This window comes from Crocuta crocuta, unplaced genomic scaffold (genome assembly GCF_008692635.1).
Source record: "Crocuta crocuta isolate KB4526 unplaced genomic scaffold, BGI_CrCroc_1.0 scaffold172, whole genome shotgun sequence".
Taxonomy (NCBI): Eukaryota; Metazoa; Chordata; class Mammalia; order Carnivora; family Hyaenidae; genus Crocuta; species Crocuta crocuta.
In genome coordinates this window covers 1,218,248-1,232,432 of record NW_027528872.1, presented here as the reverse complement: position 1 = coordinate 1,232,432, position 14,185 = coordinate 1,218,248, and the positions used below count along the sequence as shown (strand labels likewise).

The following is a 14,185-nucleotide window of genomic DNA, read 5'->3' as shown; positions in this document are numbered from 1 at the left end:
GAAGCAAATACAAACAAGATATAAGCCTAAGCATAAGCTATCCTGAAACCCCAGATGATAAGTGATGCTTCAGTGGGGCTCAGAAACACTTTATGGATGGGGTAACACTGAGTACAACCTTAAAGGAGAAGTACAGTCTCATCAGAGAAGAGGGCAAAAGTTTCCACCTGTGACCCTATAACATACTGGAAGACACGATATATGTATGGGTTAGAAAGAAACATGGGATTAAGATCAGACAGACCTAGATGCAAAACCTGGTCTTGCCACTTCCTCCTGGGGTAAAATTCCTGTCTATGGGAATTTGGCCCAATCACCTGAATTCTCTGAGCTCTGGGTTCTTCTCTGAAGTGAGAATAACAACAGTACCTACCTCAAAGCGTTCTTAGCTCTTTAAGCCATGCCTGGCTGACACTTAGTAGCCTTTTCATTTAGTATATTCTATGATTCTATTGTAACTGTCTTTTTACTTGTTTGTACAGGGTTATGGACTTTGTTCCTCTTTGTAACTCAATCCGAATGGATTGATGGATGAGAAGAAATGAAGAAGGAAGTCTTATGTATGCAATGGGACTGGCCTTCTGGAACACAGGTGGTCTAGCATGGTGGGTGCATAGAAGGAAGTGGGGGAGCTTGAAGTATAAGGGTGGGTGGATCTCAGAGCAAGAACAACGCTGAAGGCTACGCTTTCCTTGTAGGCAATTTCAGCAGGGTATAAACAGGTGCATTATGAGTTTTGGAAAGGTCACTTGGCCCCAGAGAGGCAAAGGGTGTGCTTGCTAGGACACCAAACACGTAGGAATTGGTAAGAGAATAGACTGACTGCTCAAGGAAAGCATACACCTCCGTGTAAGTGAGAATGAAATGGTGAGCCCACAGTCCAGAAGAAGAGCCACGTCCCACTTGTTAGGCCTTGTGGCTACCAGGTGTAAGGGTAAGGGAGAGGAGGAAGTCAGAACCACCAGACAGATTCTAGTGAGTGTATAGGTGAAAAGATAAAGTATACAAATGAGTGAGAGGCATGTCTGAAAGAGAAAGATTGAATTTGCGATTCCCATGGAACATTCAGGTGGGGAGAGTAGTTTGTAGTTCAGAATTAAGGAGAGTCCTAGAGATACAAATTTTGTAGTTATCAGACTATTGCTCCGACACCATCAGTCTTCAGTGTGCAAAAGATTCCCTTGGAGAGCTTGCTTTAAAAGCACTTTCTCAGGGCCTTTCCTGGAGACTGTGATAAAATGAGTCTGGGGCAAGACCCATGAATCTGCATTTTTAAAGCACCCAAAGCAAGTGAAACGCAGACTAAGATATTGCTTTGTAAGATGCCTGAAGACATAGAAGATCTCCTCTCCTCCCACTGTGATATACTCCCGGACAGACTGACGGTGCAGGTGGAGGCCAGCAGCAGACTAATCCAGAAACGTAAGAAACTCACTCTCCAGGTATATCACAGAAGCCAGGAGTGGGTGCTGGGGCCAACCAGAACTCTGAAGCTGAGATTCAGCTGGGTTTCAGGAGGAGAGAGAACATGGCAGACTGAGGTGTGATGGTGCTGGAAAAGGTGGAGATGGGAACACGGAATCTCCCTGCCAGAGATATGGAGGAAGAGGCCAGAGAAGATGTAGGATGGCATGCAGAAGGCACACTAAAAACAATCCCCAGACTCCTCATGCCCACTCCCCAGATCTCCTCTGGATACATATGGGAGAAATGTATGGTTGTTAGGACACCCTCATAATGGACTGGAGATGGCCAGTAGAGGCAGGAGGGTGTTGGGGTGGGGGTGAGAAGGGGCTCCGAGGCTCTGCCTATGGGTACCAGTGGGATGCACAGTGGACAGAGCAGTCAGAAATTGGTGGAGGCTGAGAGGCATTGGCTGTTGCTGCCTGTAGTTGTAGAAAATCCAGGTTGAAGAGCCAGCCTGATATGTATATTTATTCTAGAGGAATGGCCATTAGCAAAAGAAAATATAGATTCTGTCCTCACGGCTTCCAGGGGCCGCTGAGGTAAGCTGAAGTCCTGGCTGCTCTGAGGGGGGCTGAGGCATTGCCTGAGGAAAAACATCCAGAGCCCAGATGTTGCCTTAACTGGAATATTTTGCCATTTTCATTTGCAATGACAAGATTCTATCAGTTGTCCCTCTTCCTCATACTTAACTCTTAATGCGACTAATTTGTGTCGCTACGATTTCACAGATAAAATGTGAGAAATCTGTTTTTCTCTCTGCAGCACCCCCATCCTTTCTGGCATTGTTTGCACTCTCTGTTCCTCCCCCCTGCCAGTTCCAGTAATCCAGGCATTTATATGGCTCATTAAACGCATCACACTCTCTGCAGTGCCGGATGTAATCAAGTTCAGCATCTTTCCCTCTTTATACTTTAAGGACAGGGGGATGGGGCCTCTCTCCCTCAGGACCCAGTGGAGGCAAAGTGGATTGGCAAGTTGAGAGAAGTGAGTGGCTTCCTGGAGGGGCAGAGCTGGGGCCAGCAGGCTGAGCCTGGCCAACTCTGCTTCTGTAGGCATGGCAAGACTTCAAGGTGCCAGCACTCCAGGTGGGCTTGCAAATAGCTGCAACCACTCACTAAAACTTTCTTATACTTAGAGCAGGTTGCTTTTCCATTAAAAAAGCATTTTATTTGCCACCATTTCCAAGGTTGTGAATGATAGGTTTTGGAGACCTGCCTTTAATACTGTTTCCCCATTGTTTCTTTAGAACACTTAGCTGGAAGTCAGCTGAGAGTCCATCTTGTTCTGTTCTTACATCTCACAGACAACCAGAGAACAGAGAGCATCAGTTTGTCTGAACCAGGGTCGGGACCAGAACTCCATTTTCCTTGCTCCTGGTGTCTCAGTGTCCTGTTGTCTTTCTAGTACCTGCCATTGCCCCACACTAAGGAACATCCAGGCAGTCTAAAATGCCACTTTGAGTTGTACTGTACCTGCCTGACCTATCTTGTCAGTGTGGCTTTTGAAGGGGCGGCAGCTGGCGTGGAGGGAAGAATCACCTCATGTGGGTGCCAACCACTGATCTGTCTCTGCACATCGCCCACCCACCTATGTTGGCTCTCACAGTCTGCCCCATCGTGTCCTGCCTCACCCCACTCCCCAACCTACTGTCTCACAGGCTTTGTCTTATGTGTTCTTTTGAAACTGCTTTCATCTCACTTTCCCTTGTTCTTTGCATGCAGGTAGGAATAGATAAAGGTATGTTTGTGTGAGAGGCCTGTTCTGAGTATGTGTTGTGATGGGGTCACAGTGCAGAGTCAAAAGGGTCTCCAAAAACAATCCTACATTCTTTGAGGGCAAACACCACTGCATGCCTGGGGATGTTGAGGTGTGTGTATTTGAGAAGTGTGAATATATAGGTTGTCATGTAAAACTTGTCCTTTAAAAGACTGCATTCAAATTTATTATTTTTAATGTTTAAATTATTTTAAGGAACCCTCATGCACTGTTGGCAGGGATGTAAATGGGGTGCAGTCACTGTGGAAACCAGAATGGAGGTTTCTCAAAAAGTTTTTAAAAATGGAATTACCATATGATCCAGTAATTCCACTACTGGGTATGTACCCAAAGACAATGAAAACACGAACTCAAAAAGATATATGCATCTTTATGTTTACTCCAGAATGGGATTGGATTTATCAGAATTAACCAGACAAATCGCTCCACCAACTAACGCCACTTGTTCCTCTAAGAAGTTGGGGCGGGATTGGATTTAGATGGATGAGGAGAGATGCTAGTGTAGGAAATGGGCCCACATAGGCTAATTGTTGATATAAGGTTCCATTTGGAAGGTCATCCACCAATGTCCATGACGAGTTGCCAAGTATGGTGAGTTGGATTGAAGTAGTAAAGAGAGTTCAGATACTAGAACCAGAGTACATAGGCTTAACTCTCAGCTCAAGATTTGTAAGCTAGTATGAGTTGAGTAAGCTGCCTAATCTCTCAATTTCATCCTCTGTAAAATCAGGATAAATATAGTACTTATTTCTAGAGTCATTAAATGAGATAAAACATGTAGAACTGGGGCGCCTGGGTGGCTCAGTCGGTTAAGCATCTGACTTTTGATTTTGCCTCAGATCATGATCTCACTGTGAGTTTGAGCCCCATATCAGGCTCTGTGCTGACTGTGGGCACAGAGCCTGCTTGAGATTCTGTCTCTCCCGCTCTCTCCCCACCCCCACGCTCTCACTGCCTCGTTCTGAAAATAAATAAACTAAAAAAAAAAACATTTAGAACACTTAGTCTAGTGGCTCTGCACATAGTAAGTGGTTGGTAACACTAATTAGCCACAATTATGGGAATACTGAGGACTAAAAGGAACACCAATGGCCAGCAGAAAGGGCTGGTCAGTTGGACAATGTCACTCTGATCTTGTGTTATTTCCACTCAGGCATAGTGTCAGATAATTACAGGACATATTTTCTAAAATGCTTTCACTTAGGAGAACAATAAGACACACTGAGATTGACTTTCCTAGAGCCATTCAGCTGGCAAGCAACAGAGACTGGCCTCAGAGAGGCTTTGAGACTCCAGATCTATTGCATTCTTCCACATTTCATTCCTGACAGCTGAATTTCTACAGCTGGCATCACCAACACAACCCTCCAATCTCTGTGTATCCATTTGTTCAACAAGACTTTCCTGACCCACGAATGTGTGGGGTGCTCTGCGCTAGGTTCTAAGGATCAAACCAGACATGGTCCCTACATTTATGGAGCAAAAAGGCTAAAAGGGAGGGAAGATTTTAACCAAACTACATAAATGAGGCAGAAGTAAAATTGCAACTAGCAAGTGAAGTCTACAGAGATAAGGACTGTAGTCATGGTGCAGCCCTGTGTCTTCATCACCGAGAACAGTACCTGACTTGTGGCAGGTACTGGCAAGTACTTACTGGATGAGTGCTAGGGAGAGCATTGTGGTGAAAGCAACCTTCTAAAGCATTGTAAGAGAAGAGTGTGCAATGGAGCACTGACCTACTCAGAGGTCAGAGAAGGCTTCCCTCAGGAAGGGATGCTGGGATGTGAGTGGGTACTAACCAGGTGAAGCAGGCTGGGAGGATCCTGGGGATTGGTGGTACTATAGTAAAGGGCGCAAAAGACTTTGGAAGAAAGGAACATACCGTCCAGTTGAGCAACGATCTTGGCAGTCATACTAAGGGAAGCAGTGTGTTCACAAAGCGTTGGCAAATACTGATAGTAACACCTACCAATTACTGTGGGGTGCCTTGCCTTTATACAACAGTTTCATACTGTTATGCTTCTGCAATCAACATTGTCCTATTGACAATTCACAATGACAGTCAGCAGGCTAGGAAATATCATCCCAGTTTTAGCTTAGTAAACTGAGGCCTGTAGATTTTCTGTGCTATCAAAGTATCTAAACTTTGATATCTAAGTATCAACGCATCTAAACATAGCATCTGTGAGACTCTCTGTCTAGAGACGTTATACAGTCCTCCTGCCAGCCTTCTAAAAGAAGGGACTGATAGTACATGTGAGGAAAGTGAGCTCAGCAAGATTAAGTAGCTGGCAAGTGGCCAGCCAAATTGGGAGATAAAGCTATGTCTTCTCTATGGAATGCATTGTATCTCCCTACTTTCATATGTTGAAGACCTAACCCCCTAATGTGTATTTGGAGATGGGGCCTATAAGGAAGTAATTAAGGCTAAATGAGGTTATAATGGTAGAACCCTAATTCAATAGCATTAGTGTTCTAGTAAGAAGGCATACAAGATAGCCCTGTCTCCCTCACCTTCTCCGTTGCCATCTCTGTCTGTATCTCTCCACACACCACACACACACAGAAGAAAGGACATGTGAGAACAAAGTGGTCATCTACAAGCCAGAAAGAGAGCCCTCATCAAAACCAGATGGTAGGTCTTCCCGGCTTGATGATGGGCTCCTGGCCTCCAGAACTGTGAGGAAATACATTTCTATTGCTTATTATATTTTTTTATGGCAGCCCTGGCAGGCTGATACAGTCTTAGTATACATTGCTGTTGTTATCTTCCATGACACACCTCTTTCATTAGTGGTCTAGAGGTGCAAGAACGTAGATGATCTGGCTGTCAGTCCTAGGTTCCCTCTCTTGATCATATTCATTACCCCTAATGACCCAACTGAGGAGGTGATGGCAGGCTGAGGGGCAGAGCATCACACCCTTCCCACCATTTCCCCTCAGTTTAATCAGGACCAAGACATGGACATTCATAGACATCAAGGTGTGGGCAGCACTGGTGCCCTGTAATTGGCCTAGATGCAGAGTTATAAAAAGTGACAGTGACAGAGCTGATTCCAGGACTGAAAAATTTAAATGTCACCACTTTCTATATGATTGAGATTGAGCATAGGGAAGTAGGACTGTGAGGCTACTGCCTTTGGAAGCACAGGCGAGCACATGCTGCTGCGTTGTCATGAGTGTGTGAGTGTGTGCATGCATTCATTGCACGCCGTTTACCTAGGATCTGATAGAGCTTCCGATCCTGGGTTTCATCCAGTACCTACTCACTGGTACATGTACTTCAGTATTAATTAACTTCATTGGTTTTCCTTTTACTTATCTTTAAAATGGACTTAGTAACCTATTTTGCACAGTACTAGCTAACATAATGCATAGAAACGGGTAAATATTTGGTAAATGGTAGATATTATTACAATTATTATGAATAATGTCCCCAAGTATTTCTATTTTAAAATGAAGTTTATAGAATTAACTGATTTTCTCCTTTTGCCTTGATCTAAAAGAATAATATATTCATACCAGGGTGACTTCCCCATGGAGACAATCATTTGATAATCCATTTAGTATCTGAGCTGGGTTCTTCTTGGTGCTGCTATGTGCAGAAATAGCAGAATATTCATTTATTTTACAGGCCACCAAGTTAAAGCATATTGATTTGGGGGGAAACTTCTTCCCCCAAAATGTATAACAATGTGTGTATGTGAAAGCCATCATATTCTACATGCTTGTTACCTAAATTGTGCAAACCAAACCCCCTGAAGTCTATCTATGAAGGGTAAATAAGTCAGTGAGGTGGAGCAGGCAAGCCTATCTTTGAAGTAGGCTTAAATTCAAAAGCATAGGCATTCAAGCAGGCAGAGGAAGGAAGGAACATGCTGTACCCACCTGCCACTGCTGATGAGGGGCTTATTTCTAAGACACACACAGCACAATGCACACACAATGCAGAGAGAAAACAAAAGACATAGATCACACATTTCAGATGGTTGGTGGACAAAGTTTAGTTAATGTTAGTGCTGAAAGCTTGCTCAGGGTCTGAGGTACACATAGAAAGATGAATACCTTTTCATCCCGCTCACCTCTAACCAAATCTCAGCAAATAAACAAATACATACACACATGAAATATCACAACAAGCTGGCTCTGGCCAATGGTGTGAAATGCTGCACACAGAGATGGACACAACAACATAGGAAGGCTGGGTGAGGGAGAGGTGAGGGCTTCCCAGGGAGCCAGTCAGGGCTCTGGAAACCTCTCCATCCATATGGGAGGAAAAGACCTTCAGGGAAGGGTTTGATGTTCCAGTTGTGGATAGAACAGTCATCTTGATGAAGACTCAGACTACTGTTCCATCCACTCCAGTGAGTGAGAACATGACATGGCAATCGACATGAGAATCATGATGGCAGTAGTTGGCTTGGTTCAAATCTATAAATATAACCCCCAGAATTATAGACTCTTACTATAGAAGGTATCTTAAAATTATATCTAACATATCCCCTCAGACCTTTAAATACTACAATCTAACTGTTCCCTGGTTCTATGTTCTTTATGGCAACCACCATTCAACTTGGTTCAGAATTTGGTTTACTCCTTTTGTAAGGTGCAAACCTCACCTTTAAATAGACCAGAAAATATCAATTACCTTGCAAACATCACTGTATCACATGCTTAGGAGAATGACAGGGAGAAGCATTTCATACCTAAGGGTGGTGGGTTGAGCAGTATGGATGGACATAGGCCAAGCAAATCCAGCCTTCCTCTCTCTACATGCCCCAAGCCCACTGCACCCAGGCTTTCTGCACTCACCATACAGTGTGATGCTGGCATTGGTGTTCCCAAGCTTGTTTGTGGCCACACAAGTATAGTTCCCATAATCCTTTTCTGAAACATTGAAGAACGTCAGAGTGGATATGCGGCCTTTGTTCTCAATCCTCACGCCGCCCAGGCCGGTGGCTAGCCTGCAATAAGAGAAGGTATTGCTGATCCGGTTCTACAGACAGAGTGAAACAATGGACAGAGAAGCTGGGGAAAGTGACAGATACCAGAGATGAATCCTACAAAGAGGCTTCCCTTCTCACAGACAACTTTCTTGTAACTGATCCAGTAACTGATCCAGTCCCTCTAACTCAAAACATAAGTACCACAGCTTCCACAGGAGGGAAAAGGAAAGGATGTTCATGCTCTAAAGGTGAAATTTACTGGCTCCTAGTCATTGATGGCTGCCATGTCTACAATTAATCTCGGGTTCTGAAACGAGGTTAATTCATGTTCCCACTTTCCAGCTTCCTCTATTTTTTTGTTCTTGGTTCTGAAAGGAGACACTGTTATAAAGGGGACTAATGCATTTTGATTTTGCCATATCTTTCCCCTTTACTTTATCATTCTCTTTCCATGTGGGGAATGATCCATCGGCTCTGCTTCAGATATGCCCTATTTCCATTTTCAGGGTACCTGGTATCTTCCTTGAACCACTGGAACTCAGCCATAGGCACTGCAGAGGCTTCACAGCTCAAGATACCCTTCTGACCAACGGAGACACCAGTGTTCTTGGCTTTTGAGATATAGGGAGGATCTGTTGGAGGAAAAGGCAGAATGTGTTTATGAAGCAGATGAAGAGCACATCTAGTCCCCTATTGTACAAATGGATTTCTTGTGACACCCCACCTTCCCAGTTAAATAACCTTTTATTTTAGGAAAAGAATTCTTGCTTAAAGATATTGCATTTACCCCAGCGTCTTCTTAAGCCTTCAAACCAATTAAAAGTTACCAATTCTCCCCATTAACTAGAAGTTCTGACAGGCACAGGTAGACTCTGGGGCAAAATGGCAATGGGGGCAGTCATGGTGCAAAGCAATCTGAGAAAGTATTTTCCTATTGGAAACAATTTGGAACTATCAGAAAATGGCACTGCCATGACCAGCTTGTTCTCTTAATCCCTATATTATCTTTTCCCCTGAAACTTCCTGACAATGGGTCAACTCACAGTTTACAGTGATTTTTACTTTCCGCACATCAGGTGCAGCAACATCATTCAGGGCGCTGCATTCATACTCCCCAGACTGGTCACGTTTGATGTCCGAGATTTCCAGATATTCATCCTCACTCACAAAGCCCTGGCCTTCTGGGAGGAAAGAGACAGAAACAATGAAGAATCTGTGAAACCAGGGAAAGAACTATATTCACATCTTGAGCTTGTAGGGAAGGAGTACAAAAAGCCATAATAATGGGGTTTGAACGTCAAGTTGAAGATTATAAGACACCATGTTGACCAAATAGTATGTCATTTGAAGAAAGAATTTCTCTGCTAGAGTTGGGGCAATGTGTTTTTGTCCAAGTCACTTTAACCTTTTATACTATTTGAAAAGAAGTTTTTTGTTGTTTTTCCTATATGATTATGATGAGGATTAACTAAGAGAATAGCCCAGCACATTAGTAAACTTTGATATTTTAAAGAGAATTGCCATGATTAATAATATAATAAAAATGTGAGGATACCTTTAGGATATGTTGGTGTGGGCATATTAATGTTTTATTATGTAGAAATTCCTTTGGAGACAGAATACAAAATACTAACTACTTGTAGAATAAATAAGTAAAATAATTTAATATGTTCATATAGATAGATGCAAAGCAGTTGATTCGTCTTCCAACTGTACTAGAGAAGAAAAATTGGAGAAAAAGTGAATACAGAAGTACTCTGTGACTGTTACGCAGGATGTGCTCAATAAATGTTTGCCAGCATAAAATACAGTGATGGGCCCAAATGATGGATCCATGGTTACTAGAACCGCCTCATGGATTTTATACCTGACTTTGCAGGACATTCTAGAGGCTTTATTCCTCGGCACTTGTGAAGATTGGAATTCATGATCCAAAATATTGCGGGCTTGGAAAATGCATACTGTTTGCAGCCACCATTACATGTCTCCTAAGACATGTAATGTCTTGGCCCCTCTGACTTGTCCCTTATCCCACTCCCTGTGGTTCAGTGCAAATAGAACAGACCCTCTGTCTTGAAACACAAATGTTTTCAGTTCTGTCAAAGCACCAGGCTCCCATGAAAACCCAGCCAACACAAAAGCCAACACAAAAGCCAGGGAGGAAGTACAGCCATTTGCATTTCTTATAGGCCTATTGTCTGATTCCTTTTTGTGTTCCAGGCATTAGAGTGGAACCAGTTTTAGGAAGATAAAAATCATTATAATTTTCCTCACACCCCCATATAAGCATAGTCCTATCCAATGGATGCTCCATCAACTAAGTCTAGGTCTACCATGGATGTGAAACAGCAGGAAGGTGAGGGCTAGGGTGATGGACAGGGAGTAGAGAGACAGGTGCTTTAGCATCTTGATTTTGATTCAAGTCTAAGCCTTGGGGAGATTCTCCCCATCCTGCCCATTTCTCCAGACTACTTACTTTTAATCTCATGCTGCCTTTCTTGCCTCCTCTCTCCACTCTACATCCCAAACCCCCAGGCTCTGCCATCAGTTACTAAGTACAACCCAAGAAGGTGTGGGGCCCCTGGCAAAATATTTTCCAAGGGGCCCTTCTCTATATAAACAATTGGAGTCACCAATTCTGGTAGCCCAATATCATGTAATTACATGAAAGAAATGTTGCCCTTTCTGCAGGAGCACCTTTGTCACCCTTTGCCACCCTCCTAGAATTTGGAACTGTTGATTGGGTCCAGTACAAACCCGTAGGCATAAGTTTGGGAACCTTGGGGAATCTGATTAAACCTACATGAAAAATGGCTGAGGGTAGAGGTTGGAAATGTACCCTGAATGGGAGAATGTGGTCATAGGGCCCTGTTTGCCAGGATCTCAGGGTAGTGGTACTGGTTACAAGTCCTGTACCACAGAAGACATTTAGTCATTCGGGCTAATTCATATACTAATTCATCCAGATTTATTGGAGGAGTATAAACGTCTTCCCATCCTTTTTTTCCTTATTTCTCTTAGGCTTAACAGAATCTCACAGTTGAAGAAGATTCTGAGATCACTTATTTCAGGAAGTCTATAAAGATAAAAATTGCCTCACTTTTTGAAATGATGGTGGAGCAATCTAAGTATTCTTTAGAATTAAACAACAATGAAATCAACAATGAAATCACACCAAAACAACTTCCCAAATGCACTGTACCTTTTTTGCAGTAAATAAATATGGCAGGATTGAAAGTCTGCCTTCGTACTACTAAGATGCCATTATTTTTTCTTCAAAATGTGCTGTGGTAATTAATTAAAGTAATTAAACCCCACTGCATTTGACCAAACAAAAGACCCACCTGTAGTAGGGCCTGGCAGGAGCCTCAGGCAGGGTCACTGACCTGCTTACCTTGGAGAGAATGAGATAGATCCATATCATGCTATACATGATAAGACCCTGATAAGGCAAGTTTATGGATGCCAGTCAACTTAGAAGTGTTGGTTTATGCAAAGGGAAGGGACCACCTGAAAGAAGATGGAGGCCAATGTTCTGGGACCCTGAGTAATTCTCTGCATTTGTATGAGTAGGGTAGATTCTGGATTCTTTATGGAGCAATTACTGGGCAACAACCACCCTCTGGAATGTAGGGATGTTCTTTCACTATCTGTAATGCTGTTTTTATGGAACAATTATATGACAACAAAAAAGGGAAAAAGGAAGAGAGTGTTTCGTGCAAAATGGGGATTGTTATGATAATACTACCTCATTAAGTGAGAAAATGAATTTTGTCAAGTTTGTACTATAAAGTAAGTGCTTCTCAGATTTTAATTTGCATATAAATTCTCTGGGATCTAAAACATACATAGATTCTGATTCAGTAGGTCTAGAGTGGGGCCTGGGACTCTGCATTTCTAATAAATGGTGGAGTATCTCCATGATATGTAGGGCCCACACATTGAGTAGTGAAGCTATAAGGTACCACCACATGCTATTCTCAGCTCCCTCTTGTCACATATTTATAACTATCTGGGTCTGTGAAGTGGCCACTTGGTCAACAGAGCTTACTGAGTGTCCCTCATGTGGAGATCATTTTGGAGCCCACATTTCAAAAGACACCCTCTTAGGAGTAAGGTGCACTGAGGCTGGGCATCTGGACCCCTGAAGCTAACTGTTCACTGAGTGTTTATGATCTTACTACAAAACATGCATTCTCTTGAACAGTTCTTTGCCAAGAAATGGGAAGAGTTTGTCGAAACTCCTCCCCATCTCAAGCCTGCTGAAGGTGATTGAGATGTTATTTTTGTTACTGCTTTGAATATTAGGTGAACCAATCTAGGTTGCTAAATGCCTAGAGACCTGGGAAACTTCAAGGTTTAATGTTTTCCCTGCCCTCTCCAGTTCCGGTCACAATGGAAAATCCTGATTCTATGCTGCAGAGAAAGGGGCAGAAGGCAACACATGTTTTAATCCTCTTTGCTGGGTGCCAAGAAGACAAACTGCTGATGTGGAAGCAGAGGAAGGGATTGGGCAGGAAGAAACACCTGAGGGAGGAACAAGAAAGGAAGGAGGAGGAGGGGGAGGAAGGAGGAGGAGAGGGAGGAAGGAGGAGGGGGGGAGGAAGGGGCTACTGGTAGGAGGAAGGAAAGAAAGGCAGAGGGGGTGCAGGCAAGATGGCCTGGGTGCCACAGGAAAGATTCTGAAGACACCTTCAAAAGGGATTAAAGAAAAAACTAAAGGACTAAAGGCTAAATGTTTTATTTATTTCTGAAAGAGAGAGAGAGCGTGAGCAGGGGAGGCTCAGGGAGAGAGGGAGACACAGAACCTAAAGCAGGCTCCAGGCTCTGAGCTGTCAGCACAGAGCCTGACGTGGGGCTCGAACCCACAAACCGTGAGACCATGACCTGAGCCGAAGTCAGACGCTCAACCGACTGAGCCACCCAGGTGCCCCCAGAAATATATTTTTAAAAATGGGTTATTTCTGGGATGCCTGTGTGGCTCAGTTGGCTAAGCAACTGACTTTGGCTCAGGTCATGATCTCACAGTTCATGGGTTTGAGCCCGGTGTCAGACTCTGCTGACAGCTCAGAGCCTGGAGCCTGCTTCAGATTCTGTGGCTTCTTCTCTCTCTATCCCTCCCCCACTCATGGCTTGTCTCTCTTTCTCTCTGAAGAATAAATATTTTAAAATGATTTTAAACATGGGTTATTTCTTTCCTCAGACGAGTACTTTTGAGAAGGCCAATTCACTGTATTAGTGAGATTAAGATCTTCAAGTATATAAATGGGGCCATTTATCAGGGGATGTGGAAGGTCCCTGAGCCAGGGCCCCTCAGATGCAGGGTATGTAACTTGAGGACACAGTGAGCAAGCCCCGTGGTTCTGTGGGCACAGGGAGGCTTCTTCTATAGGGACGCATATTCTGACTTAACAGTCACAGAAGGCAAAGAACAAGCAGCGTCCACGAGCAGGATCTGCCAACTCAGAAATGGAGGATTGGACCAAGAAACTGCTTTGGGGAAGGATCCCTGGTGTGACCTGTTTTCTCTGACATCACCTGCAGTTATCTTATTCACATGTGCTGTGAAAGGAGGGCTGGGTTAGACACTGTGTGTGGGGTGGAGATGATGTAGAAGACAAGGTCCTCGACCCTGGGTAGTCTACAATCTCATGAGCCCACATCCGGTGCTATATATTTTTCTGTCCCTTGGCTCAGTTTTCAGTTCCGTATTGTTTTTATATCCCTCTAGTAAGGTACCATGGGTCAGAAAGATTTATTAGAGCTGGAAGAAACTTAAGCATTCAGAGATAAAGAGATCAAATAGGAAATCCAGAGTAAAATCTAGAAGCTTCTTGATCTTGTTCCTTTTCTTTCTTTTCCCCTTCACATCCTGTCCTCCCATGCCAGCTGTCTCTCAGCCACCATTCTGATGCCCAATCGTTCCTTCTTTTCCTCACACAACTCCTTAGAATTTGAGTCGGAAACATCATAGAGTGTCAACAATTTTAGCCTTC

The 14,185-nt window shown here is 43.6% G+C and overlaps 1 protein-coding gene across 4 annotated transcripts in view; it reads right to left on the bottom strand.

Annotated features, from left to right (window-relative positions):
• Positions 1-14,185, bottom strand: part of OPCML (opioid binding protein/cell adhesion molecule like) — a 581,265-nt gene that overhangs the window by 98,650 nt on the left and 468,430 nt on the right. For 3 of the 4 annotated variants that reach the window (XM_077756524.1, XM_077756523.1, XM_077756521.1), the window contains exons 4-6: positions 9,233-9,370; positions 8,701-8,821; positions 8,056-8,207 (exon numbers count right to left, since the gene is read on the bottom strand). In XM_077756524.1, coding sequence (XP_077612650.1) covers positions 8,056-8,207; positions 8,701-8,821; positions 9,233-9,370 — 411 coding nt within the window. The remainder of the gene's footprint in view (positions 1-8,055; positions 8,208-8,700; positions 8,822-9,232; positions 9,371-14,185) is intronic. The other variant, XM_077756522.1, reaches the window with a different exon arrangement.